This window comes from Exophiala bonariae, assembly GCF_035927105.1.
Source record: "Exophiala bonariae strain CCFEE 5792 chromosome Unknown scaffold_20, whole genome shotgun sequence".
Taxonomy (NCBI): domain Eukaryota; kingdom Fungi; phylum Ascomycota; class Eurotiomycetes; order Chaetothyriales; family Herpotrichiellaceae; genus Exophiala; species Exophiala bonariae.
In genome coordinates this window covers 187,753-214,409 of record NW_027042495.1, presented here as the reverse complement: position 1 = coordinate 214,409, position 26,657 = coordinate 187,753, and the positions used below count along the sequence as shown (strand labels likewise).

At 49.2% G+C, this 26,657-nt stretch overlaps 10 protein-coding genes across 10 annotated transcripts; 4 read left to right on the top strand and 6 right to left on the bottom strand.

Annotated features, from left to right (window-relative positions):
• Positions 1-243: 243 nt before the first annotated feature.
• On the bottom strand, positions 244-1,256 carry LTR84_005369 (uncharacterized protein; the record flags this gene model as incomplete). The annotated part of the gene is made up of 2 exons (XM_064848939.1): positions 244-862; positions 916-1,256. 2 exons carry the CDS (start codon positions 1,254-1,256, stop codon positions 244-246), a joined length of 960 nt encoding a protein of 319 aa, XP_064704153.1.
• A 2,124-nt stretch (positions 1,257-3,380) lies between these two features.
• On the bottom strand, positions 3,381-4,844 carry LTR84_005368 (uncharacterized protein; the record flags this gene model as incomplete). The annotated part of the gene is made up of 1 exon (XM_064848938.1): positions 3,381-4,844. One exon carries the CDS (start codon positions 4,842-4,844, stop codon positions 3,381-3,383), a length of 1,464 nt encoding a protein of 487 aa, XP_064704152.1.
• Positions 4,845-5,251: 407 nt separating this feature from the next.
• Positions 5,252-8,131, top strand: LTR84_005367 (uncharacterized protein; the record flags this gene model as incomplete). The annotated part of the gene is made up of 2 exons (XM_064848937.1): positions 5,252-5,310; positions 5,392-8,131. The coding sequence occupies 2 exons, from the start codon at positions 5,252-5,254 to the stop codon at positions 8,129-8,131; spliced, it is 2,799 nt and encodes a 932-aa protein (XP_064704151.1).
• A 307-nt stretch (positions 8,132-8,438) lies between these two features.
• LTR84_005366 (uncharacterized protein) lies at positions 8,439-8,930 on the top strand (the record flags this gene model as incomplete). The annotated part of the gene is made up of 1 exon (XM_064848936.1): positions 8,439-8,930. The coding sequence occupies one exon, from the start codon at positions 8,439-8,441 to the stop codon at positions 8,928-8,930; it is 492 nt and encodes a 163-aa protein (XP_064704150.1).
• An 850-nt stretch (positions 8,931-9,780) lies between these two features.
• Positions 9,781-11,587, top strand: LTR84_005365 (uncharacterized protein; the record flags this gene model as incomplete). The annotated part of the gene is made up of 2 exons (XM_064848935.1): positions 9,781-11,469; positions 11,537-11,587. The coding sequence occupies 2 exons, from the start codon at positions 9,781-9,783 to the stop codon at positions 11,585-11,587; spliced, it is 1,740 nt and encodes a 579-aa protein (XP_064704149.1).
• A 1,135-nt stretch (positions 11,588-12,722) lies between these two features.
• LTR84_005364 (uncharacterized protein) lies at positions 12,723-13,355 on the bottom strand (the record flags this gene model as incomplete). Its single annotated transcript, XM_064848934.1, has 1 exon — positions 12,723-13,355. The coding sequence occupies one exon, from the start codon at positions 13,353-13,355 to the stop codon at positions 12,723-12,725; it is 633 nt and encodes a 210-aa protein (XP_064704148.1).
• Positions 13,356-14,888: 1,533 nt separating this feature from the next.
• On the bottom strand, positions 14,889-17,551 carry LTR84_005363 (uncharacterized protein; the record flags this gene model as incomplete). Its single annotated transcript, XM_064848933.1, has 10 exons — positions 14,889-15,416; positions 15,538-15,613; positions 15,692-15,730; positions 15,782-15,810; positions 15,865-15,898; positions 15,950-16,083; positions 16,133-16,153; positions 16,206-16,248; positions 16,301-16,388; positions 16,438-17,551. The coding sequence occupies 10 exons, from the start codon at positions 17,549-17,551 to the stop codon at positions 14,889-14,891; spliced, it is 2,106 nt and encodes a 701-aa protein (XP_064704147.1).
• A 533-nt stretch (positions 17,552-18,084) lies between these two features.
• On the bottom strand, positions 18,085-18,741 carry LTR84_005362 (uncharacterized protein; the record flags this gene model as incomplete). Its single annotated transcript, XM_064848932.1, has 1 exon — positions 18,085-18,741. One exon carries the CDS (start codon positions 18,739-18,741, stop codon positions 18,085-18,087), a length of 657 nt encoding a protein of 218 aa, XP_064704146.1.
• A 591-nt stretch (positions 18,742-19,332) lies between these two features.
• Positions 19,333-20,948, bottom strand: LTR84_005361 (uncharacterized protein; the record flags this gene model as incomplete). Its single annotated transcript, XM_064848931.1, has 2 exons — positions 19,333-20,447; positions 20,498-20,948. The coding sequence occupies 2 exons, from the start codon at positions 20,946-20,948 to the stop codon at positions 19,333-19,335; spliced, it is 1,566 nt and encodes a 521-aa protein (XP_064704145.1).
• A 1,934-nt stretch (positions 20,949-22,882) lies between these two features.
• LTR84_005360 (uncharacterized protein) lies at positions 22,883-26,075 on the top strand (the record flags this gene model as incomplete). Its single annotated transcript, XM_064848930.1, has 2 exons — positions 22,883-24,104; positions 24,187-26,075. 2 exons carry the CDS (start codon positions 22,883-22,885, stop codon positions 26,073-26,075), a joined length of 3,111 nt encoding a protein of 1,036 aa, XP_064704144.1.
• Between the last annotated feature and the right edge of the window lie 582 nt (positions 26,076-26,657).

Below are 26,657 nucleotides of genomic sequence, written 5' to 3'. Positions count from 1 at the left end.
AGTTGTCGTGGTGGCGATATCGAGGCGTGGGTCATTACTAGGTTGGGTCATTACCTGATGCCCAGACTTATTAGCACCTCCCTCCCCCTTTGTGGTCAGTGCTAACGGGTTCTAGTAGGTCAATACTTACTCGAAGCATCAAGATTCAATGGTTCAATAAATGATGTCATGAATCTATTCGTGCTTCGAGGACGATGCGCAAGGTACGACTCTACTATTCACGCTGTTGCTGATTGAGTTCCTTTACAGCTTTGGGCGCTGACCCTCTACGACACCACCGTTAATATCAACAGGACTCCACCAAGGATATGCGTCAGGTGCGTCTTGAGGGATCTGTCCCGTAAACTTCGCAGGCCTTTTTTCCATGAAACTTTGGACTCCCTCATTGTTATCCTTGCTGCCGAATAATCCATGGATGACTTTTGAGTCGAGCAGGTGGGTACCCTCGGCACTGTCGGGGCCTCTGTACATGAGGTCTCTCATCATCTTGGTAGAGACCGTTGACGTGTTATTGGCGACTTCGTCAGCCAATTCCAAGGCCCGAGCCAATGTTGCTTCTGGGCTTGGAAGAAGCTCGGAGAAGAGTGTGCCAAAGAGAGGATTGTCGGCGGTATATACTGAACCAGTCGTGGTCAGGTGTAGGGCCCTCGAGTGTCCGATCAGGCGAGGAAGGAAGTAGGAGGAGCAGGCTTCCATGATGATTCCACGTCTGGAAAAGACGAAGCCGACCTTGGCCTTGGAATATGCAACTCGTATGCATGCAGGTAAGCACATGGTGATACCGACACCGACTGCGGCACCTTGGATGGCGGCAATGGTGGGTTTGGTGCAGCGATGGATGGCCAAAGACACTCTGCCACCTCTGTTGCATTTGTCAGTACATGGGTTCTTGCGTGGCCATCTCATATTCCTCACCCATCCCTGTGATCTACATCACGTTCAGTCTTCGCATTCGCAACACTGCCATCTCCCTTCTTGCCACCGAGGAAACCGATCTCAAGATCGGCTCCGGCGCAAAAACTCCTGCCCTCTCCAGTCAAAACCACAACCTTGACTCGTTCGTCAATATCGATTAACCCGTACGCTCTTTCGAGATCTTGTCTCATGACATCTGTAAAGGCATTGTGCTTATTCGGGCGAGACAATGTGATCTGAATGACGGCTGTGGGAGTAGGAGAGGATGCTGGGACATGAGAGACTTTGATGTGGTTGAAACGGAGGGAGTTGTAGGATTGGGGAGCTTGGAGGGAAGACATGATGGATCAGATCACTGAGGGAGTCTATCGATATCAGTAGAGATTGTATTCCGTCGTCTGTATAACGGAGAGGAACAGTCGCGGCTGCAGGGCCGAACTACATCTTTCAAGTACATTTGATGGGTTGATCTTACCTGCAGACTTATCCTCGGCTCAAGGAAGACCTAGGTAAGTACGTGTCTGTGGGCCGCGGATGGAATTTGGAGAATTCTTTCTGCAGGCACCGAGCCACAGGCGCAAGATGCGGGGAACAGTATGTCTGCTTGGGCAGGATGCTATAGCCAGAGATGCCTAGAGCCCCTGCCCGCTGTGCAGGCGAGGGACACACGCAGTGCTGAGCTATGGAGCTGATGACTTGGATATATTTGCTCAAGTTCAGTATAGAGCCGTTCAAGGCTGTGTCGACAAGTTGTAGAGTGTGATGGACAAGACGTTCGTAGCCGATGGCTTCATAATCAGGCCAGCTAACTCTCCATAGAAAGTTGAAGGGTAGAATTGACGCACAAGCCAATTTGCAGCTAGAGTGTAGATGCTCAGGTGATTTTGATCAAGAGAAAAATCGACCACTGCAGAGCGCAATGATGAGTGATTTGGGGAAGGAGCGATGTTCAGGTTCAATCGCCGAAGCAGGAGCTTCCTCTGCTGCTCGCGGCGGCGGCAGGACCGTACCTCAAACTAGACCTCCGTGAGATGGAAGGCACAGACAACCACCTACCACATCCCTCGTCACTCAACAATTGAAATTTGTGCACTCAAATTACATCTACTTTGGTAGAGACCGAAGTCAGAATATCTAGTTTTCATATTGTTCTCATCGCCCGCCTGCAGTTCTTGAAGTTGTGGTCAAAAAAACCTTCCGGCACCTCTGCCCTGGTCCTCTCCTCATTCCAATTTCACACCATATGCTCAGAACGCCCTCTTCTCACAACCTAGCTGATAGCTCTACGAGTCTTCCAAATGATTTTTATTCCCATCCCGTCGATGAAATTATGACACATGGATACAGCAACCGTCAAGTCCAAGGATCCCCAAGAACTCTTCTACACCCGTCCACAAACAGAACAGAACACTCTTCTCCAAAGCCTCGCACAAGGGCGAAAAGACCAATGATGAAAAGATCACACAATGTGATGATAGAGCCAAAAAATGCGCGGATAAGAGCCCCGAAGGACACTTAATCACGACCTCCACCGCGATGTGCAATGCAGGGACACCGTAATAGTAAGCCCGATTCTTGAGCTGGGCCACTCCCACAAGGTAAGTATGAGGAGGTCTCAAAGAAGAATGGGAGGGAAAGCGAGGTATTTATACCTCTGTGGGAATGGCAAATGCTGCCAAGGAATCACTTGGATCAAACGGTTGGGTGTCACTTTCGATCAGGCACCAGTGTGATCTTCACGGCCAGGAGGCTTCTCATTAGCCGGACGGGCCTACGAATGGATCCCGAACCCTGATTTGTGGATCTCAGGGTCCTTCTCTTCACTTCCAAAAGGTCTGCAAAACGCCGAAGCCGAAGCAGGGTTGGAAGAATCGTGGACGAGGACTCGGCACTTCAGTGAGAATGAGATATCTCTATTTCATGGAGATACATTTTCTTGTTGTCGAAGCAACAGGGCTCTGAGACATCGTTCGATAGAGAGGTGATGGTCACCTGTTTCGCGACAGTCGCCCGATTTTTCACCACCCAAATTCGCACCTTTTACACATACGCCCTTTATCGATTTGATCTCAAGATATCTATCTGCTGGAGAGTCTGCCAGTACATGGATGAAGCTATGCTCTGTGCACTGAACTAAGAGTTGACTATTATCTGTTCTAGAGATCACCGTTACTATTGTAGTGCTTAGAGGGACGATGTGGCTCTGAATCACCTAGGCGATTTAGAAGAGGATCAATCAATCCATTCATAATCACTCGGATCAGAACAATTTCTTGGACGCACATGGGAACATGTAGCGTACTTGATATTCATGGCATACTAGTATCTCATGATCTGGATCCAACAATCGTCTAGCTAGGTATCGTTTCAATGGGAATCGTATCATGTGCATTAATCTGTATTTCTTCTCCGATCGACCACCGGGATCTTTTCGATCAAAATCTTCCTTGACAGGAACACATGAATCATGAATAGAGCTCGGAATCTTCTCGTTCAGCTACTCGATCCGCATCGTCCTCCATTTCCTCGGCATATTCAATAATGCCATCATCATATTTTTCATCCTTGCGATGGGGTATAATGCATTTCTCAATCCCGAAGCTCTTGGTGATTTCTTCCCAGGTGTCAAAGTCTAGAGTGAACACGGCTTGATTTCGCTGTGATTCCTGTCTTTCAGCAACTGACCGACTGGCTGCGATACCCAGTGTTGGCAGACCGTTCGCGTCGAAGTCCAGTCCAACCTTTCCTTCCTTGATTAGGAAGCTTACATAGAACATGTTTTCCACGGTCTGTCCGAACGACCTGGGGTTGACGCAGAAATTGAAAAGTGGAACACATCCATTATCCGCCATGTTGTTGCGGCGAAGGATGTCTGCTGCTTCTTCGTCGGTAGGATCACCAACAAGTTCCTCAAATTCTCTCTCGGCATTCTCGCTGCCCTTCTCCTGTGCATTCGTGAGAAGCCGTGCAATTTCGGTGCAGACCACTGTGAGACTAGCAGACTCCTGGCTCTCTAGGTCTTCAGCACCCAGTTCCGTCGGCCGAGTGGTTTGTGTATTTTGACTGCGCGCCTCTCTCGCCTTCCGTTGTGTCTGTTGTCGCACCTTCTTCTGAACAGAAAGCGGACCAAGCATGAAACCTGTGAGGCATGGGCGAGAATTGTAGAGGAAGCAAGCATTCTGCCCAAGATATTCCCAGTTCATCGTATCACCATCACCATCATCCTCATCGTCTTCTTCAGCTCGGGTGCGCCGCCGCTGGTGCTGGGACCCAGCCTGAGTGCTGCGCGGATGATACGCAATATTTCTCTCAACTTCCTGTCCTCTCTTCATGAAGCCAATACACTTGGTGACAAAATCGTCGACATCGATTCCAGTGGTCACATTTCCCAGATGTAAGCTGTTGATTTTCTTGTATGAAAAATCTGCAACCTCTACCAGCAACCGAGAGTCGATAGTGGCATCTGACGTTTGCTTGACATCCTGGTAGAGCTTGTCTGCCTCTCGCAAGGTCTCTTCTAAACCTTTATTGTCTGGCTTGAGATAATCTGTCTTGGATTCGTTGTACTTGGAGTAGAGTTTGCGAAAGTTTTTGCGCAATTCTCGTCGTGCTTCAGGATCTTGCTCAGGATCATAGTATTTCGTGTCCAGCCGTTCCAGTTCTTTCCGATGTGCAGCCTGACTTTGAGGGCCGCCTTCACTGACTTTCCTCCTCTTCGGGGCACTGGCGGATCCAGCGTCTGATCGATCACCCATGGATACAGCCCCACTTTTGCGCTTTCCCTGACTCTTTCTTGATCGCTGGTTATTCTCCTTGTCAGAGTCGACCGATGGGGGTGTAGATGCAGTTGAAGATTCGCGAGTAGAAGAAGAGGATCGCCTGCGGCTTTCTATCTCAGATGAGGGATGTCGGGTGTTTAGCCGAGCCATAGTCAAATCATAGCCTGACTGACATTAGTAGGGAAGTTAGTCTGGCTGAAATAGTCGTGTACGGTAGCAATCGAATTTATAACACCAAACCAGATCGAACAATTGAAGTGTCTAGGATGAGCCTGTAGTAAATGTAAACTAATGTGGTAGGTGCGAGTGGCGGTGGAGGAGCAACCACAGACGCGCCTGCCACTTGGATCGCGTCCCTAATCAAGCTTGGCGCGTTGAGGGGCGCTAGTGTTAATTAGGCCGCAATAGGCTGTCGAGGAGGAAGCCACCGCCAGCACCGGGTTTGCCTTTGACGACGACTTTGCTCAATACCCAAATACATACATCGAAGACTCTAGAGTCTGAGCGACTTGGAATTTGGTTGATGCTTCCGTGATGCATCTGTCACTCGGAACATCATGGACTCTTACACATTTGCAACATCTCGTCAGATAGATTTCCCGGTCTGCATCAAGATGTATGTTTTATCCAGCACAAGGCTCCTATCTATCCTTGAAGCCATGGGTCTTTACTCTCAGCTGAATTAACACACATCTAGAAACAACTTGGAGGGAAGACAGAAATCAATACCGTACTCGACTTTGTTAAAGCATCCTGAAATCCGGCATATCGGATCAGTGCAAAGCCCAACATCGGAACTTCATGTGACGGCACAGTTATGGGCAGAGTCCAAATCGTTAGGAGTATCGATGCAAACCCCGCATATCTTCTTCAAGAACACTCGAACTTGGAACAAATGGTTGGAACTACCAGTCTTGGTTAAGGACTGTCCTCTGTCTGCCCAGATTGCCATCACGATATGGGATCTCTCTCCCTGTCCAGAGGATGGGAGCATTAACCACGATATCCCTTTTGGTGGGACAACAATACAGTTGTTTGATAACGATGGTGCACTGAGAAAAGGTCGCCAAAAATGTAGAGTCTACCGCCGTCATCAAGCAGATGGTCACTCTCCCTCATCAACTCCGCACATACCTCGACCGAAAAGACGGAAACGAGACGAGAACCCGCCTCCTGCCATTCCAGAGGAAGAGGAGTTGGAGAGACTCGAACAGTTATTCAAGAAGCACGAAATGAATGAACTCCCCCAGAATGACTGGTTAGATCAGTTGGTCTTTCAGAATGTCCGCAAGAAAGCTCGCGAGGTAGATGAACTCTCAAGAAAACGGGCTGCTATAGCGAAAGCAGCAAAGCACAAGGCTGTAGAGCTCAAAACCAAGAATACCGAGTCCGACGAGGACAGCGATTCAGATGCTGAGACGGACGACGAAGAGCATTTTACATTATACGTCGACTTTCCACGATGGGACTTTCCAGTTATTTTTGAAGACCATGAATATGAGCCATCCAAAATGATGAAAGAGTTTCAGCACACTCCTTCAGCTTCAGCTCTTGGTGCTAAGCCTCCACCTGAGGTCCGCTATGGTCCAGGGATAGCAGCAGGAACAACTGTTGTGGACGACGAAGAATTCCCTGTCATCCAACTCTTTGATCCTGATCAATTTTACAAGGAGAATCCCTGCGAGATCAAACATCACCGTCTCGTTCGAAGCGACCGAAATGCCTACTCCGACAGCGATCAGAAACCAAATGCTAAAATGAGGGATATCCTAAATGACATCTTGTCCTATGGACCGACCCAAGAGCTGACTTCTCAGGAAAAGGATGTGTTATGGACCTTCCGTCGTCACCTTAGCCGCGACAAGCGGGCACTCACCAAAGTTGTCAAAGCCACGGACTGGAACCACCCCAATGAAGCTCGCCAATTGGGCGAATTGATACCAAAGTGGGCAAAGATTGATATCGACTCTGCACTCGAGCTGCTTGGTCCTACCTATGACAGTCCAGTGGTTCGAGCCTACGCAGTCGATAGGTTACGACAAGCCGACGACACCGAATTATTATTATACCTTCTTCAATTGGTACAAGCCTTGAAATTCGAAAAGTACAAGGCCGAAGAGGATGGCTTACCCGTTTCATCATTAGCCACATTTCTCATTGATCGCGCCGCCAACAATTTCACCTTGGGGAACTATTTGCATTGGTTTCTGATGGTTGAAGTTGACGATCAAGGACTAGATACCAACACATTGGACCGAAAATTATTTGCGAAAGTCGAATATCATTTTATGACCGAGTTAGAACGACGAGATCCCGAACAGAGAAAGATCTTGTTGAGACAAGGTGAAATGATGGCGGTACTGTCCAGAATTGGCAAGGAAATTCGGTTTGGACGAGACAGTCGACCAAACAAGATTGAGAGACTTAAGAAATATCTGGCGGATCCCAAGAATGAACTCATCAAAATCGAGCCACCAATCCCTTTACCACTGGATCCTAGCATTGAGATTAGTGGCGTGGTTCCCGATGGAGCAAATGTGTTCAAATCATCCCTGTCACCATTGCTACTCAAGTTCAAGATCGCCAATTCAGGAGAGTCATCTACAATTTCGGCACAGTCCCGATCGCTCTCGCACAGTGAGTACCCGATCATCTTCAAGACCGGAGACGATCTCAGGCAAGATCAACTGGTGATTCAGATCATCACGCTTATGAATAACCTACTGTTGAAAGAAAATCTCGATCTCAAACTCACCCCCTACAGGATCCTGGCAACCTCTCCATTGGCTGGCGCTGTTCAATTCATCCCATCTACTGCGATCTCTGTGGTGTCATCCAAGTACAAAGGATCCGTGCTCGCATATTTGCGTGCCAACAATCCCGATGCATCAGGCCCGCAAGGCATTCGGAAGGAGACCATGGACACGTACATCAGATCATGTGCTGGTTACTGTGTGATTACCTACATTCTTGGAGTAGGAGATCGTCATCTGGACAACCTTTTATTACAACCTTCTGGACACTTCTTCCATATTGACTTTGGTTTTATCCTTGGACGAGATCCCAAGCCTTTCGCACCCCTCATCAAGCTTTGCAAAGAAATGGTGGAGGGCCTAGGTGGAACCGCATCGCCTCAGTACGCCCAATTCAAGCAGTATTGCTTCACAGCGTACGCAGCTTTGCGAAAGTCGAGCTCATTGGTGCTGAACCTCTTTAGTCTCATGGTCCAAAGCTCGGTCCAGGATGTGAGATTGGTGGAGGAACAAATGGGATTGACTGGGGGTGCCGTTGGCAAAGTTCGAGAGCGCTTCCATCTTGACGTGAGTGAGGAAGAGGCAGTCAAGGTCCTTGACCAGGTGTTGGCCGACAGTGTCAATGCAGTCTTCGGGGTGGTGATCGATCGCCTACATGAATTTGTGCAAGGCTGGCGAGCATGATTGTTCGTACTACTAAAGCCATTTTGGCAAAGACCGAGGAGACTCCAGAGCCCTAGATAAATGCATTTGCTTCCAGACCTCCTCAGCTGCTTTGTATACCACCTGGACTGCTATCATCATACTGTAAATGTGAAGAAATGCCCGCAGCCACAAGGCTCTGCCAGGCTTCCCCGCACGCGTCACCCTCACCCCACTCCAGACCAGTTGACTTTTCTGCAATTGTCCATGGTCATCAACACTCTAAACATTCCCAGATTATATTGAAGAAACTCGTTTGTTTGCACTAAGCTCCCTTGATACCACCGACATGTCCAGCGAAGCACGACCCATCGACGCCTCACAATTCGCGCTCGCAATTCAAGACCTCCCCGTCGAGAACCTGTACTCCAAAGCCAACGAGATCCAAAACTCCATCACCCACCTCGAGGCCTCCAACGGGCAGCTACAAGAATACAGTGACAGCATCCGGGCCGACACTACACTGCCAGAGGAAACGCGGCAAGACGGAGACAAGGACTGTCTTGAGGCGATCCAGGAGAATCTGGTCGTCATTAATAGGCAGAAGGATCGGATTCGACTGTTGAGAGAGGAGGTCGAGCGACGAGGTGGTAGGTGGCATGGAGGTGATGAGGAGGGAAGTGCGGTGAATGGCAGTGCTGATCAGGAGCGGCCGGCCGTTACGAATGGCTCGTCGGCCGCGCCTGGGGGCAGGTTGACGGATGAACAGTTGCGGCAGCAATTGAGGGATCAGCTGGGAGATGATGATGAGGACAACGGTGCTGATGGAATGCACCTGTGAATAAGGAGAACTATTATGAGCATGGTGATACTCGAACCACAACTACAGACTCCGCGAAAGGCTTCGCAGGATAGGCTGGTCTGCCATCAAACTCACGAATCTGGGTCTCACATCTTGATGGCCAGTCTACGACCAGTCTCAAAACTATGGCGGACAGGCACACATATACGATGGCTGACGAAGACTTTGCAACTCCAAGTCTCTCCGACCTCTGACTTTGGGACATGCCTGGAGAAATTCTGTCCGTGAAACAATCAGCCATGATAGAACAACAGTTCTCATCTCCTGAAGGGATGCACGCCAGAAAGGGCGATCGTCAACACGAAGTTTAACCGCAGACCAAACGCACTTCAGCAGTCGGAACAAAACATTCCGAGTCGGATCCTCCCCTACCGCTCACTCGATCACGTGTCAGGCTGGAGAACGGACCAAGTACGATCAAACTTCGAAGGAGTCTCCACCATGCGCGTCATGGATCTTTGGTAATGTCGATGCAGATCTCGATTGCCAATCAGTTCAAGCATCAACCACGATCGAAAATGCCATACAGTCTCCACATCCCTATCAATGTTAAGCAATGGGTACCTGGGATCGCCACGTCTCGGAGACCCGGGTACGCCTATTTAGATCATGACGCCCATGGGCATTCATGACGTTGGGTGTTGGGATTTTTCCCCATTCCGAGTCGGGTCGGATATCCCTGATGATTCCTAATACGAGCCTTGATGCTGCAATATATGAATTATATATGTTGTTGAGACCTCCAGTCTTTGGTTGTTTTGCCATTTCGCTTCGCGCTGCCACTCCCTCCTTGCATTCCCATATTGTCTTGTGGAACTGATTGCACACAATGAAGGAACTCTTTCGAGATACCGTTGCAGGGCAACTCCTACGCTTGGTGACCAGAGACAGAATACTCCCATATCCCGAAGAAATCGATCCATCAATATGCCAAAAATATATCAATGCCGAGAAGTCCGAAAACATGGCTCGCGTAGGGAGCACGAACTTACCACCGCCACCACCCAAGGAGGAGGAAGAAAAGACTGAAGAACAATCCCCGTCAAGTGAAAGCAGACATCCTTCCACCAACTCGTCCACAACCAACGTCTCCGACACTAACAACCACGGAACCAATACGGCCAGCAACACCAAAGTCGACCCTGAGAAAGGCCGCGACGCACACATTGTTGACTGGTACGGACCGACCGACCCGGACAACCCGCAAAACTGGGGTGTCGTGAAGAAAGTCTGGGTGACATTCGAGATCTGCCTACTCACCTTCTCCGTCTACATCGGCTCGGCGATCTACACGGCAGGCATCCTCGATGTCAGCGAGACATTCGGTGTCAGCCGCGTCGCAGCCACACTCGGCCTGACGCTGTTCGTGCTGGGCTACGGTGTCGGTCCCATGCTGTGGTCTCCGCTATCGGAAATTCCTCAGATCGGCCGTGGTCCCATCTACATCGGAACCCTCGCACTCTTCGTCATCCTGCAAGTCCCAACAGCCCTCGCGACCAACTTCGGTATGCTCCTGGCCTTCCGCTTCATCACGGGCTTCGTCGGCTCACCGTCGCTCGCCACCGGTGGCGCCTCCATAGGTGACATGTACACGCCCGCGAAGAGAACGTATGGTATGGCTGTGTGGGGCGTCGGGGCAGTCTGTGGTCCGGTGCTAGGACCACTCGTCGGAGGATTCGCGGTCGAGGCACGCGGATGGACGTGGACGATCTGGGAGCTAATGTGGCTGTCGGGCTTCACACTCGTGCTCATCACACTATTCATGCCAGAAACCTCATCCGCCAACATCCTCTACCGGCGCACGCAACGTCTCCGCAAACTCACCGGCAACGACAAACTCATCTGCGAGCCCGAGCTCGAAGGCCAGGACATGACAGGCCGCGAGATCGCGCAGATGGTACTGGTGCGCCCGTTCACGCTATGTTTCACAGAGCCGATGGTCTCCCTGCTCAACCTGTACATCGCGCTGATCTACGGCCTACTATACATCTGGTTCGAGAGCTTCCCGATCGTGTTCACCGAGATCTACCACTTCAGCTTAGGGCTCGAAGGCACGGCGTTTGTGGGCATTCTGGTCGGCGTCTTCGCCGTGCTACCGCCCTTCATCTACTACCAGCGCAAGTACATCGAGCCGAAATTCAACGACAAGGGCGAACTGCAGCCGGAGTGGCGCCTTCCGCCCTCATTCGTCGGCGCCTTCGCCATCCCGCTTTGTCTCTTCTGGTTCGCGTGGACCTCGCGTCCGGATATTCACTGGATCGTGCCCATCATCGGCACCGCGTGGTTCAGCATCGGCGCCTTCTTGCTCTTCAACTCCGTCCTCAATTACCTGTCGGATGCGTATCCCAAGTACGCGGCCAGTGTGCTCGCGGGCAACGATTTCTTCCGCTCGTCCTTCGGCGCGGGCTTCCCGCTATTTGCCACGGCCATGTATGAGAAGCTCGGTGTTGGGTGGGCCAGCTCGACGCTGGGGTTCATCTCGATTGCTTTCATTCCGATTCCATTCATATTGTTCAAGGTCAGTTTTCTTAATTCCCGGTCCCTTCTACCCCTTTGTTGAGTTCGTAGCTGACATGAAAAAACAGTATGGTGCGAAACTTCGACACAGGAGTAAATACGCGATGAAGGAGTTTTAAATACGCGGTCATAATCACCGGTCATGTAATAAGCGCCACACCTAACATCCGACCCATCTCATTTCTCTCAGCTGGTCGTTGCACAAAATCAGTATTTGGTCTCCCATCCATCAAAGACTTCATGATATTATCGGCTGCCCTGATTTATTTTCGCACTTCGCTGTCTTTCTCCATGACTTGAATGATATATAGTACAGCAAGGCGTCCAAAGAGGGGGAGGTGGGGGTTTGTTCCTTGATACGCTATGTTTCGATGCTTAGAGTCAGAGTAAATGATCACATCAGTATAATAATTAATAACACGTCTAGAAGTTTGGGATTGGTTATCACTAATTGTACTGAGATATATTCGGCCTTGCTAATATTTAGAAACTAGATTTCAAAGAATGATGATCCACACGATCATATATTTCCCAGCTTATTGAAACGGCGTTATGCCTGCAAGAAGACGAAATATGCAGCCTTGTGCTGGCCGAATTAACCCTGATCCACCCTCACTCATCATCTACGCATGCGCCCGTTGATGCCCCTTCTACCTTCTGCCACCCTTTGACCAACTCCAGACCTATTTAGATCAGAGATCTCAAAACAAGGCCAAAGAAACTCAATAGCATAGAACCACGACACCGCTCATGTTACATGGGGTTGAAGACCCCGAGCCCACACTCGGGTACTGCCGCATGCCAAAAAATGACATCGTTAGGAAGATTAAGACCAGTGGCCATTCCTCACATCATCTTTCTTAACATGCCGTGGTGAGCGATATAGACACTGGCATTTGCCGTGATTGAGCTTGGTCCGTTCATACTCCGCGTCAACTCTGTGAGATTCCGGCGATTTTGCCCGAGGCAGTGTTAGCCGTTGCTTTTCTCTCTCTCGAAGTATCGACCAGAGCTGTCGATTTCAGCCTCGTTCGCACTGGGGACCAACATCACCGTTTCCTGGGCTAATGATGTGTGGGTGATTCATTATCAAACCGTTGGTCATGAGAGATAGACGGAGCCACTCGAGCGCGACGCCGAGCCGTTGAAGACACCGAAGCACGTCGTCATATGAGCGTTTCAATCACTGACCAGCGTGAAAACCCGTACGCCCGCCCATTTCGACTGTTTGATGTGAGCAATCAATCAACCACATCAGGTGACCCAGATAGCATGCGAGGCTAATGTTACGTCGGCTTCTTCCATGACATTTCCCAAGGAGTAATCAACAGCAGGATCCGACGGTGGGAAGTTCACCATCATCGTTGGAAACAGACCAGGGTCGTCAGGATTAGTGAAGCTGCTTTCCAGAGGACCGCTATAAGGGAAGTAGTAGTAGTAGTCCAACCAGGGGGGATTGGCTTGCAGGAACGACCATGGATCGTACGGTGGATTGAAGTCGTCCACGTTGATTTGATCGTAACCCTTGGCGATGCTGTTGTCCGTGTAAGAGCTATATGGACATTGATAGGCGAGCGGGGGTCTCTCAACGAGAAGGTTTGCGTCTAGATCGTTGACCGTGTGGAGCATAGCACTATCAACGTTATCGCACGAGAGGAAGTTGCTAGTTTGAAGGTCGAGGGTGGCCATTGGAGGTGGTCTGTATGATGACAAGTTGGCAGCATTATCGGTGTAGTACATGTTGTCTGGAGAATACCCCTGCAGGAGGGTAAAGTCGGGCAGGGAATCGCCTTCCTCTGAGGTCATATATGAGAAGCCGTTATCTATGTCCGTCAGGTTCGGGAAGAGTGGAGTTGAAGTCTGATCAACGTTTTCGAATAATGGCATCGTTGTGCCTGCTACCAGTATTGGAAGAGTCTCTGCCGCCACTGCTTCCTGGTTGTGCTCGACGCGACTAAGGCATGATCTTTCGTGCCTGTGCGGTTGCAGTAAGTAATCAGTGAATGCTCTTAAATGCAGTCGAGTGACAGAAGACATGTTCTCAAAGGCATGGGCCAAGGGTTGTTGGGCGGAGCGGCAAGGCTGATTTCACCAACAGTAAAATTATGTCAAGCTCACCTGATTCTGATATCGGAGCGTTTGAATGTATCTTTCTGACAGTACCGACATGTGAATGTTTGACTTCCATGTATCTGCGAAGGTATTAGGAACTACCGAACATATTTTTTAAATGTAAGGACCACACTGACAAACCTAACGTGGCGCGTATAGTCCCCAGACCTCTGAAATACCTTGTCGCAGTCTACTCTTGTACAAGGATATGTTTGACGATTAGGATTGTGTGTCTCCAAATGCTGTCTGCGTGTGCTCTTGTCATCGAACGATCGACTACAGTGCGTGCAGGCATATCGTCCTTCTCGGCGTCGACTATGCCGGTGGGAATTGCTCATCCAGGGAAGTTCTCGTGGAAAGTGGACATGAGGATAATGCTTCTTTGACCGTCGTTTGTGGTCAGTCAATGCCCTGGCGCTGACGAACTGCTGACCACATGTCTTGCAGGAAGTTTTCTTGCCTCGCTCGATCGTGGCTCGGGTTGCGTTCTTGAATATCCTGGTGGCTCTCGGTGCAGAACTCTGTGGAGCTGCTTCGATCGTCACATCTTCTAAAGAATTCGGTGATATTGGAATGCTGCTCGTCGTCTCTGAATACATTGAGGGGCGGAAATTGTCATTCAGAGAAGGATTTGTAGAATCAAGAAAGAGAGACATGGAGAGTGAAGAATGAGTAAGCGAGGACACGAGGAGTGTCCTAGTAATGAAAAGAGGGACAAGATCCCGAAACCTACACCTGAGAATGCTAAGAAGAGGAATGAAGAAGCTGCCTAGCTACAGGGTAATTGATAATCCCTGTATTCTCTGACCGAGTGCGGAAACGTCTTGACATTCACTGCAGCTGTATGCAGGCTTGTGAACGTCCCTCCTGGGAAGGAGATCATACCCAAATTCAAAGCAGGTGGGTGGAAACAAAGATGACTGGATGGCTTCGGCAGTGGTACCCAGCTAAGGAGTGGTGAAGAACGCCCAAGATAATATAATCCAATCCGAAGCATGAAGGATGACCTCAGTTTTCACCTAGAGCGCCATCATGGAAGCAACATCAAGGAACTAGTGAGGATAGACCCGAGCCGGCAGTGGCGTAAGTGCGAGTCTGGACGCATGATGACTTATGGTTCTCCAGTCAAGAACTGGCTGATACTGCACGTATACAAGGAACAAACAATAGTCGACCACCGGGGGCGGTGCCGAACCGGAATGAAATGTGATATGTTGCTAAGCTGAACTAGTACTGGAGAGATGCCCACCAATATGCAAGGATAAAATGCCAAGTTGTTGAGGACTGCACAGGTTGATGGTCAGTCTGTTAGTCTTTCCGTTGACCGGCGACCATTGCCGTTAAGCTATCCACTTGCTCACTCAACCTTTGGATGAGAAGGAGCATTTCTGCATTTTCGACACCGCCTGAGGCAGACTTCAGCGTTGAGTCGACCATATTAGGAGACCTTGATGGAGATGTTTCAGGAAGCGCTGTACGTGAGGAAGATGCCTTGACAAAATCGTGACCCCCGTCAAAATTGAAGTGACCTGAGCTAAGGGGGCGAGTCGAAAAGTGTGGGGCCTTTGTTAAAGTAGGATGGGGTTGAGAGACTAGTCGGCGAGACTTCTCGTATGCCCAGATGACAGCCATGAATGGGAGGTGGGTGGCTTTCAAGACAAAGATACGGATCCGCCGAACCTGTTCCGAGGGAAAAAAGAGTCGCAGGGGTCTCAATAGGGTGAGAGGTAGCAGATTCAGAGGGGGCATGAAATAGGTGAGGCGACGCGAAGTACTGCTCTCGAGCACGTAGATGGAATATTGGAAAAGGTATTCCTCTCGGGCGTGTGCCATGACCTGTAACCAATCAGAAGTCGGAACCCGAAAAGGAGGGAGGCGCGGCGCTAAAGAAGCACATCCGGCCGCGTTTATGCGGCCCTTGGTAGTAATGCGAATTGCCTCAAAACTCAACACGTACCTCAGTCAAGGAGTTGGACACGAGAGAGACGAGAGATGTGATGAGTAGAATGTTGGTCAAGCAGACGAAAATCAGCCTGGGAAGAATAAAGGTTAGCCAGATGCCAAATACGCGCCCAGGCTGACTCTTTCATTGCCAGGATGTGTTCCCACACTGACTCGTGTAAGCGCCGGCCTGCTTTATGATGGCAGCGCTATTGAGTTTGGAAAGCTGCGAGGCAGTCGCGGGGGCTTGGTGAACCTACATCAAGGTATATCCAAACAGTGGTGAGATCTGTAAAGTTGCAGATGTTAGTGTCAGTTCATAAAAAGCATAGAGGCAGTGTACCTTGACAGCCATGTCGAAACCAAGATAGCTCGATCTAGAACAAGATCAGTACTTTGTATCACAATTCACTATTGACAATAGGTACCCAAAAAAGACTTTGATGAGTAGCCAGGACATCTCATTAAGTGACATTCGATCTCGAGCCAGCATGGTAAAAGTGGTGAGAAATCCAAGATAAAGGACGATTATGACAGGCAAAAATTTGCAGAATGCTTTAGTCTAGTCGACTGTCAGTGATACGGTTTATGTGTATAGAAGTGAGACTCACCATTTCTTTGAGCACAGGTATCTGTCCTAATTGTGAGCGTTGCTTACAAGTCAACTGGTACGGTACTACTTACCAAACTGCCAAAGTATGGGTTCAAGCTCATGACTGAGAATATTCTGTAAATCCGTGTCAACATCCAAGATGCACCAAAATGATTGCAAGCCTTACCTGGGAACGAGGAAGAGTGCAACCATGGACAATATGTCGAAAGCCACATCAATGATGTAGTCGCTATCTTTCATGAGCCCCACGATTCCTTGAAACACGTTAGGCAGAGATTCGAGACATCCGAAAGAACAACTCACGGGTGAGAACAAAGGCAGCCGAGACACCAATAATGCCAATATCCCACAGGGACCAAAAATCGGTCTGGTAGAACATCAGACCGGCATCCTGAATTTCTCCAAATTCATCATATGCAAAGGCAGCGATCCAAATGTACAACATTGCCTCAGTCGCAGTAATATGATCCGGATTGCGCTCCACCAGTACTGCATAATATAGCGCAAGGAGCGAGACGAAAAACGCGGTCTGGAAGAACTTTTGATATTTGGGCACACGAAGGCGAGAGAATGGATCGGCGAGGCGTTTGTTGTAGACGCGAGGCTTCTTGACCGCATGGACGGAGAGGGATTCCCAGAACACCACGTCACCGTTCCAGATATCTTCGACGATTTTCTGCACCGGGTTCTGGGAGAGAAACTTCTTGGCATCACCAATCGCCGCTATTTCCAAAGCATTCATACCGGCCATGGACGCGTCGAGGTTGATTCGAGAGCCATTCGCGTCGTCTTGAAACATGGAACTTGGAGTGTGTCCACTCAGATGATCGATGCTGGCACGCTTCGGTGGGCGGAAGTTTCCATATTCGGCGGTACAAGTGCGAATGAGTGGCGATCTCTCATCAGAATGGCCATTCCCATGTGGTCTGGGGGTCCTTGGAGTTTGGCCATTGGAACCTTCTTCAATGGCTGATTCATCGTTTTCGTCGTTTTCGTCGTCGGCCGACTCATATTCGGGCAGTTCGTACAGCAGGTAGTCGATCAACTCCTTCTCAGAGAGGAAGGTCAAGAATTGCCAGGCCACGAGTTCACAGGCAAGAGCCCTCGAGTCGTTCAATGCACTATCGCTGTCGGAATCGGCATTGGTGAAAAGATACCTCGAGGCGAGTAGCCCGGCAACCACTGCGGGATGGTGGCAGTTATCACTCAAATTGGAGATCAAGGGTTTCAGACTCTGCCCGGCGGTGGTGGTGCGAAGTTGTTCATATGTGTAGGCTGAATCGATTGCCTTGGCGATGTAAGTCGACAGCTTGACGACCACATCGGTAAAAGATTCCTTGGAGTCGATGACGGGAACATCGTCTTCCATCCACTGCATTAGTCGCGTAGATTTTGGTGTTTGGGGGTTGGGCGGCATAGTGGACGCGTCGTGGGTGTAGGTCCTCAAGTTGAATATCAACCCTCGAGGACGCATGGATAGTGACTAGGTATGTCTGAAAGAGATATGATTGTGATTCTAACCAAATGACAGCATCTTTCGACGGCAGTAAACTCAATATCGTCAGTGAGGGCAGTGCCCAGATGAGGAGCAATTATGTTGTCATTCAAGTGATTCAAGCATTCCAACTTCAGCTGCCATTCGGTTAAGCTTAGGGGGAGAAGGGAGAAGCTAAGCCAAAACCTAATCAAGTTGGCAATCGGCCAAAACCTGAACTCCTCGACTCTTGGCATCACATCCCGCTTCAACTTGAAGTCCGTGATCTATCCGATCGACCTTCACGCTTAAATTGATCATGATGTGGCTGAAGTGGAAGGTTCTCAAGGATATCTAGTCACATAAATACAAATGTGTCTCAATTATATGAAATCAGTAAGGCTATGGCTTGGGATAACCTCCCCTTTCTCTTAGGATAGATCACGACCTCGGTAGCTATTGATATATTACCTATCTCAATAAACCTCAAAATGAGCCTCAGTAGGCGACCCATTATTAACACTGACCAAGTCCTGCGGACAAGCACTCATGACAACGACAACATCCCGTAGCACCTCAAAGACGACGAACTGACCCTTCTCACTCAACGGCGCCTCAAATCTAATCTCTCCACCCGCCGTCCTATTCCCATCCCCACCGCCCTCCCGCGCAACAACGGGGATATTCATAAACAGATTCAACGGATCCGGCGGCACCTGTCCGGACACAGCCCGCTCAACGCCCCACGGCTGCACCGCGCGGAAGAAGTTATCCGCACAATTGGCGCGGCCGGGGGCGCCCAGCTGGGCGTAGCGTTCCGGGTCGCACGCTGCGATGAGCGTGTCGTGCACGCCCGGTGTGGTGTCTTCGATGAGTTTGAGAAGTGGTGCGCGTATGTTGGTTACTAGCGTGTCGCCGATGAGTGGGCTGAGGTGCAGGCTTGCGCCGCGCGAGTGCGACATTGAGAGGTACTGGTAGGTTGGTGAATCCGAGAAGGCTAAAGCCCAAAAGTCAATGACTTGGTTGCCGTGCGTGTTAATGACTTTTATCTTTTGGTTCTGCTTCACCGCGACGGCGACGCCTGACCGGGCTGGGATTTGGTGGATCTTGTTGGGTGTGTAGTTGGTGGCCATGGCTGACTGCTTCGGTATTTTAAAATGCAGCCTCTGGAATTGATTTCGAGATTTCGAGGCCTTGAGAAGTCGATGAAGGTTTTCAGATTGCTCAAATCTGCCTGCAATTCCTTTCTCATGTAGTATATTAGTGATGGGGGTCGTCATTCCACAGCTCCATTTCCAAGCAAAGACACATCGAGTCGTGGATCTCCGTTGCGGAAAAGACCATGGTCGGATCGGACATCTGGATGGAGAAGAAGCCTAGCATAAAGGTTTCCCATCAGAACTTAGGAATTGATAGTGGAGTTTTTGTATATCCTCATCGGAGTATCCAATTTTACTAGTAATATGGCCGTTTCTGCTCAGGTATCACTCTGAGAGCCATGGTTAGCTGGAAAGATCAAAACACAAAAAGACAAATGGTGGAGGGATCAAATGTGATGATATTGTAGATGAGATCACTTCATAATTAAAGGCAGGCTTGCACCAAACGCCATGCTGCATCATTGTCAATTATGCACTAAAAGGATGGATTCGTGAATGTGTTCGTAAGACTTTGCTTCTGTTGTTGACTGCGCTTCAAAGAAAGTATGGTAACGACGGCATGTCTCAATTCACGTCGAACAAATCCGAGACCAGTACAACTCCCATATCCAAAATATCTCTCTTTGTTTTCGTCGAATCTGTGTCCGTAAAAGTCAAGTTTCCAATATCGCACCAATTGCTCACTGGCAAGCAACTCAAATATTTGCACCATGAACACGTATCATGGTATGTGTAAAAATTGTTCAATAGAACAACAAAGCCGACCAGAACCGCAATCAATGCACCAGCACGGAGAAGCCACCATCCCCACCATAATGGTTTCCGGCCTTTGAAAAAGTTGATCGGGCCCTTTGCGAAAGCAGCAACATCGGCTGGCTTTGCCGTTGACTGGGGACCACTGATGAGGCTAGTCTTGGGGTTCTTGACATCGTTCACCTCGCTGTCAGATCCCATGTTGTTGTAAGACTTGGTAATTGGTTTTCCAACTCGCTGTCGAAGAATGTTGGGTGAATGTAAAAGACAGACACCAGCTCCGAGGCCCATTAAAAATCCGCCAATATGCGAAAAATTATCCAGTCCTGGAAGTAGGCCCAAGACGAAAGAAATGACAATGTCGACCAAAATCCACATCAAATCCTTGACGGGACTTCTCCTCTCATTCCAGGTATAAATTAAATCAAGAAGCACCAGGGCCAAGACTCCAAAAAGGCACCCAGAGGCACCCGTAGATGCAATTGCGGTGGCTGCAAAATTACCGCCCAGGACAAAGCCGAAGATTCCCGAGCTGAAGTAAACCAGGGCGAATCGAATACTACCAATGGCTTTCTCCATTTCTCGACCCATGGTCAATTGCAAAAGTAGGTTGAAAGCGATGTGAATTAGACCGGCGTGTAGAAACATTGGGAGTATAAAACGGAACCATTGATTAGGCTGATCGTTGTTGAAGTTGGAGAAGCCACACAGCTCAGCCAGATCGCACTGATTGCTCGGGTCATTGAGATCGGAAGTGGTCGTGTTTGGGCAAGGCCATTGGATAGTGGTGTTGGAATCCTGAATGGCTGGAATACGGCGCATGCATGGTGTAAATCGAGCCCCCATATTAATTTGTATGTAAGTCGAAGGTCCGATCATAGGGTTGAATTGGGGATGAATCATGATCGGGGATCCGGTCACGATGGCTGGATTGTGGTTAGTACGATGCATCTCGAACAGTTCCATAAAGACTTACAGTTTTGAATTATTTCAGCAATGAAGACGGTGATCTGTACCAGGCTGACAATATACACCACCCAGGGGATCTTTCCGGAAAACCACCCATCCTTCTTCTTTGATTTTGTCTTTGACTTTGGTAGGAGAGGAGGCGCGGTCTGCGATTCGGGGGAATTAGAGTATTGATTTGATTGTGTGCGCCAGTCGTCCTGATTAGTGTTTATAGTTTGTTGTTGATTTCTGAGAGGAATTGTATCGGAGAACTGGGAGATTCGGGAAGAAGAATGATCATAGTCATCTCTTCGACCATCGGCTGCGGAGACTAATGAAGGATGTGATTGATCGATGGAGGAGGAGCTATATGAGGGATTGTAGGAGTTTGCAGTTTGCCCGGCTGGCCTTGTGTCCAAATACTGGGGTCTGTTATAAGGCTGTGACGACTGTCCTGAATAATAATCGTTGGCCGCCATGGTGCGAAACCTGAGTTGAGGAAGATAGAGATGTTAATAGAACGGTGTGCAAGTGTATTTAGAACGAGAGTCCGGTGCTGTTCACCATGGGTGAAGCAAGGCAGAGTGGATGAAAGAATGACGAGTAGTCGGTCGGGCTCAAAGGCGAGAGCTGAGGAATTGAGACAAAGCTCAGTCGGGTGGTTGTTGAGATTAATCGAAGCAAGGAAATCAAGATGGAAGAAGGTTGAACGAGGGTGAAGGTGCAATTCGCCGCCCGGCAAGTTGCAACCTGGAACCTGGAATCAAGTTGACACCCCCGCGCAGGTGAGATGAAGGAAGTTGACAGGTGCCAAACAATAAGAGATCAGATTGGGCTGGAGTCCCTTTGTTGGTGGGGATTTGCAGATGGCAGCCCCTTGACCACGGAAGCGGGAATGAGTGTTTGAGAAATGGTGGTGATGGATGACGACGATGATGTTGAAGTCAAGGAGTCCGTTTGATGGAGAATCAGACGTGTGATATGGCCTGGTACTCGGCAATGGCTGTGTTTGTGAGAAACGTGGCTTAGGTTCGGGTTAGGTTGGAGGTGTCTCTTCTTAGGCGTGTTTGAGAGGGCGCAATCCAGCAAGGCGCCCGTAATTAGGCTCCGTAGCCCACTCTTCAGCCACCCATGACAGGCTTTTAACTGGTCCCCGGCTCTTGTACCTGCATTAGATCGTGCCCCTTCTCCTCGAAATAAGTTCTGTCGTCCACTTAGAGTCACCCAGTTGGGAATCACCCTGGTTCTTTGATCGCTTGGGCTTACGTAGATGTTCACTCTGCGCTTCAGCTGAAACCACGCTGCATACGAATTCAGTTCAGGTGAATCTCGACGGTTCGTGTGGCAAGAATGGTCGATTTGCTCCAAAAGTCCCGGTCCCTTAATTGTATAGGTACCTGTCTCGTACTCTAAGTACTTAATGTACTCGTAAGTGCAGCCCCAGTACCAACTAACTCACTAGCATAATCGGGCACCCCACAAATCAGGCAGGTTTAGCGATAGTTCTCCTATTTTCATCGTCTTCTTGATGTTTTCTCAGCAAGTCTTTGTTTCCACGTCGGTGAGCTTGATCAGTGAGTGCCGACCTAGACCAGACTTACCGACTGACAAGGCGATTCATGGTACATCACAGGTAGGTCAGTGTTATGGAACCCTTATGAGCAGTTGAAGCGCCATTCCGATAACTTGTTTGTTGCAACCAGTATCCTCAACTGCGAACATGTTCACCTGAGATCCCAAGAAGCGGCTTCCAGCATAAGAGCCTGCACGTATTGATGCTTGAATTGTAGTGTGGCGTTTTCCACGATTTCATGCAAGCAAGCACCTACTTCCGTCAATGCGAACTGATGGCCTTTCTAGCATTTGTTAGTCAAGCTGTATATGGGACCGACCATCATGCTTGATCTTGCGCTCTACATCTAATGTGAGTGGTGCTAATTATTCACGTACCAGCTGCAGACTCCCCCAGGGTTCTTTCGGTTGCAGGTGCATGGGTGCTATAAACAAAGCTGGCCATCTTGGTTCTTCAAACAAGCTTGGCCCACATCACAAAGCTCTTGTTTGTCTACAACGTTACCCTCAGCCTTGCAGCGGTTCCAAACCTCACTTCAGACAATCTCATGGTTTGAATGCAGGGCCTCTAGCAAGCAATACCACGTTCCTCTCGACAGTCAGGCTCTCTGTCGTTTGGCACCATACTGTCTCTGCATGAATACTTCCTTCATTGTCATACAATCAAGCAATCAGCCATTCGTTGGGATTGAGGGATGGTGCAGACTTTGATCCGTTGGGCACTGTGTAGGAATATAACATCTCTTCAGGCCCATTCCAAGATGGACTTCATCTTTTTCCACCTCCATCAATTTTTCCCTTGTCAATCCCGTTTGCTTCCCCTTCAATCAAATCTTCACCCATGGCAGGTGCTAATGCTCGACGCAAGAAGCGAGAGAGAGAACAAGCACAACCAAATACCACCAGCACAAATGTCAGTGGTACTGGAGTTCCCGATCCAGTAGTTCCAGATGCTCCTGGAGTTCCCACACAGCCTCCCGCCCTTCCAGTTCAAGATGCTGCACCGCCAGGCACAACACCACATGCTCCACAACCACCTCATACAGGTTTCAATCAATATGGTCCACCAGCAAATGACACGCCGCCACATCGTCGGCCTGTCGTACCTCCACATGGTAGAGAAGGTGGGCCAGTACCAAGGCCTCAAGACACTCACGAATCCATGCGCAACGATCTCTCCAAATTGAGTATCTCAAACACCAGTTCGGCGCTGGCTGCCAATTATTTCCCTATTGAGATCGGAAGCATCAATGTCGTTTATCAGTATGACCTGGAAATTTCAAGACCTGAATCCTCTGGAAGTTCCGGAAAGCCTGAAAAGGCCAGGAATCTTGGACACGCTGGAAATGCAGAAAGGCCTCCACACATAAACGCCAGTCAAAAGGCAAGAATCGTTTGGCTCATCATGAATCGATTGAAACGAGAAAATGCCAAGGTCAAAATGGCAATGGCTACCAACTACAAGACCATGATTATCACCAGCGCAGAGTTTAGTGAAAGCACTTTTCCGCTGACTTTAAAAGTGCCGTATCATGACCAATTTCACCAAAGCCCTCCTCAGACCAATCCGACTGTCTTCAATGTCCTCATTAAGGCTCCAGAGCAACTAGTTCTTAGCGAACTCATGAACCAGTTGAGCAGTGGTCAGCCTCGGGGTTCCAATCCTGAAGAATGCGACCAAACTCTTACGGCACTCAATGTTATTTTTGGCTATCGCCCATACCAGAAATCCTTCGTGCAGCAACCCCCCACTGCGACGCGCCAAACTGAAATCCTGCCAACATACACTACAGTAGATGGGGGAAAATTCTATGGTGTTGTCTACCGAACTAGAAACGATAGTGCGACTGGACAGCCACTAAAAGATCGAGGCTGGGAAAGACGCGACGGCGTGAAAAGCATTCTGGGGTTTACCAGGAGTGTGCGACCTTTCTCCGGAATTCCAGGCAAGCTACATCTTAACGTAAACACTACAACCGCTATGTGCTATCCCTCAACTGGCACGGTCGCGGAATTGATCCAACTCTGGGCTGGACAGCAGACGAACCTCAATCGATCTCAGAGTCACCATCTGGATCTGTTCTTGACCAATTTATGTGTAAGAACACACTTCCTTCATTCTCAAACTGTGGACTACATCACAAGCATCGCTGGCGTCCCAGGAGCAGGTCAAAAAAAATGTGCCGACCGCTGCCACCTGGATGACTCCACAAGGCCACAATTTGGTGCAATTCTTCCAATCGCAAGGCTATGGCAACATAGTACCAACTGGATATGTTGTTCATATTGGCGATCGCAAAAATCCTACACCTTTCCCCGCAGAGCGCTTGTACATTATTCCTGGGCAATTATTCAAGAATAGTATTGACAAGCCTGTTGGTGCTATCAGGTTGCCAGTAAACAACCGTCAACTGATAATGGACAAAGGCTTCGATCTTTTCTATGGTGTTCCCAACGAGGAAGGCCCAAGGGCATTCGATTTGAGGCTTGAGAAGAAGATGCTACAAGTACCTGTCAGGCGAATGGGAACACCACAGATCCAGTATCGAGGGTCCGCGGTGCAAAAGGCCAAGCTCACAACTGGGGCATGGGATTTGAAGGGCCAGAGGTTCTTCATCACCAGTGAGAAGCTAACAGACTGGACTTACCTGGTAATCAACCTGTCAAACAAAGAGACGTGTCATCAAGACAGTCTATTTAGCTTCGGTAGCAGCCTCCAGACTGCCCTCGATAGCTATGGAATGCGGTTCAAACTGAGAAAGTCGAAAACCCCCTCTAATCATCGACTGACACTACCATTTGAGAGGTTGCCTGGTACTCGCCAGGAAGATGATTTGGCAGAACAACTCAGATTGATCAAGGTCAAATTGCTGGAGTTGGTTGAACAGGCTGGAGTCCGACTCGCTGTAATCGTCCTTCCTAGTAAGGACCAAGACCTCTATGGCGCGATCAAACGAGCGGGCGATGTCCAAGTTGGGATCTCTACAGTCTGCACAGTCGCGGTTCGACCATCAAAGAAAGGTAACACCCAGCCAGTGAAAGGCGCTTCTGATGCTCTCAATGCACCGAAAAGTAGTCCAGATTTCTTGGCCAATTTGTGCCTCAAAATGAATTTGAAATCTGGCAAGGAAACTGTGAATCAAGCTTTGACGTTCAAAGGACCCATCCTGACACAGCGGACCATGATCATAGGAATCGATGTCACTCACCCTGGAGCAAATGCAATGCTTGGAGCGCCGAGCATAGCAGCGGTGGTCGGCAGTGTTGACTCGGAATTTGCACAATGGCCAGCTAGTTTCGGCGCAGTCTACCCGGATCCATTGAAGGAGTCTAAAGAGGAGATCGACAACCTCGGCGACCTTGTCTACAAGCGCATCAAGGACTATTTCGAAAGAAACCACGTACAGCCAGACAAACTCATCATCTACCGCGACGGCCTGTCAGAGGGACAGTTCAGAATGTGCAGGGAGACCGAGTATCCATCCATACAAAGAGGCCTCGACAAAGTCGCACAGGAGTTTGGTTTTCCCAAACCCAAGGCGATCCTCATCTGCGCTGTTAAACGGCATCACACCCGCCTGTTTCCGAACGAGGACTCGCTGAAGAGGGGCCTGGTAGATGACAATGGAAATCCACCACCAGGCACCATGGTGGATGAATCAATCACCTATGGCGACGGCGACGATTTCTTCCTCGTCAGCCAGAAGGCCATCCAAGGCACCGCACGACCAACTCACTACGTCGTCCTCAAGAACGACCTCGAAGAGCCTTGTTCACTTGGAGCAATGGCTCAGATGACACACAACCTCTGCTATCTCTTCGGCCGTGCAACTCGCTCCGTCGGTGTCTGCCCGCCCGCTTACTACGCCGACCTGGCAGCTGATCGTGCCCGTATTTGGGTGAGACGCTTCTACAACGCCCCCAAGGTTGACGGACAGCGACAGAAATACGATCGAGCGGTACATGATGCCGAGTTCGTGGGTGGTCTGCTTGCTGAGCATCAGAATCTCAAGGGCCACATGTTCTACATCTAGAGATTTTTCGGTGTCGCTTTTCAACCTTGGTTGATCGGATACTTGGATGTTACTTTCTTTTCTTTTTCTTTTTCTTTTTCTTTTTCTTTTCTCTTCTCTTTTCATTCCTTTCAATCTTCCTTTTCATCACAAGTTGAGATGACTTAATCTACAAATGCGCGGCATTCCGCAGGACAGGGGCGGGGGGGCGGGATGGGGCGAAGAGTTATATTCGATGGTCTACGAACTCTCTTTCCACTAATCTTTCTTCACTATTTCTTTTTTCTTCACGTATCGGCATATGATAGTTTCTTTTCTGGGGTCATGTGTCATGTCATGGAATGGAGTTTTCATTCTATTCCTTCTTTCCGTCTGGGGAAAATCACGATGCATGGGATAGATAGAATAGGGTCGATTTGTTGTTATTCATCTTTGGGCAGGATCGAGTCTCGCCAGGAATTGAAAGGGGTCAATTTCATGAGATTGGAGATGTGGCATGGCATGGGCAAAGGTAGGAAATGAGTTGGTTAAGGATGAGGAAGAAATAAGCATAAGCTTCAGGAATATTATCGTGTTGTAATCCAGGACTTCTTTACATTCCAA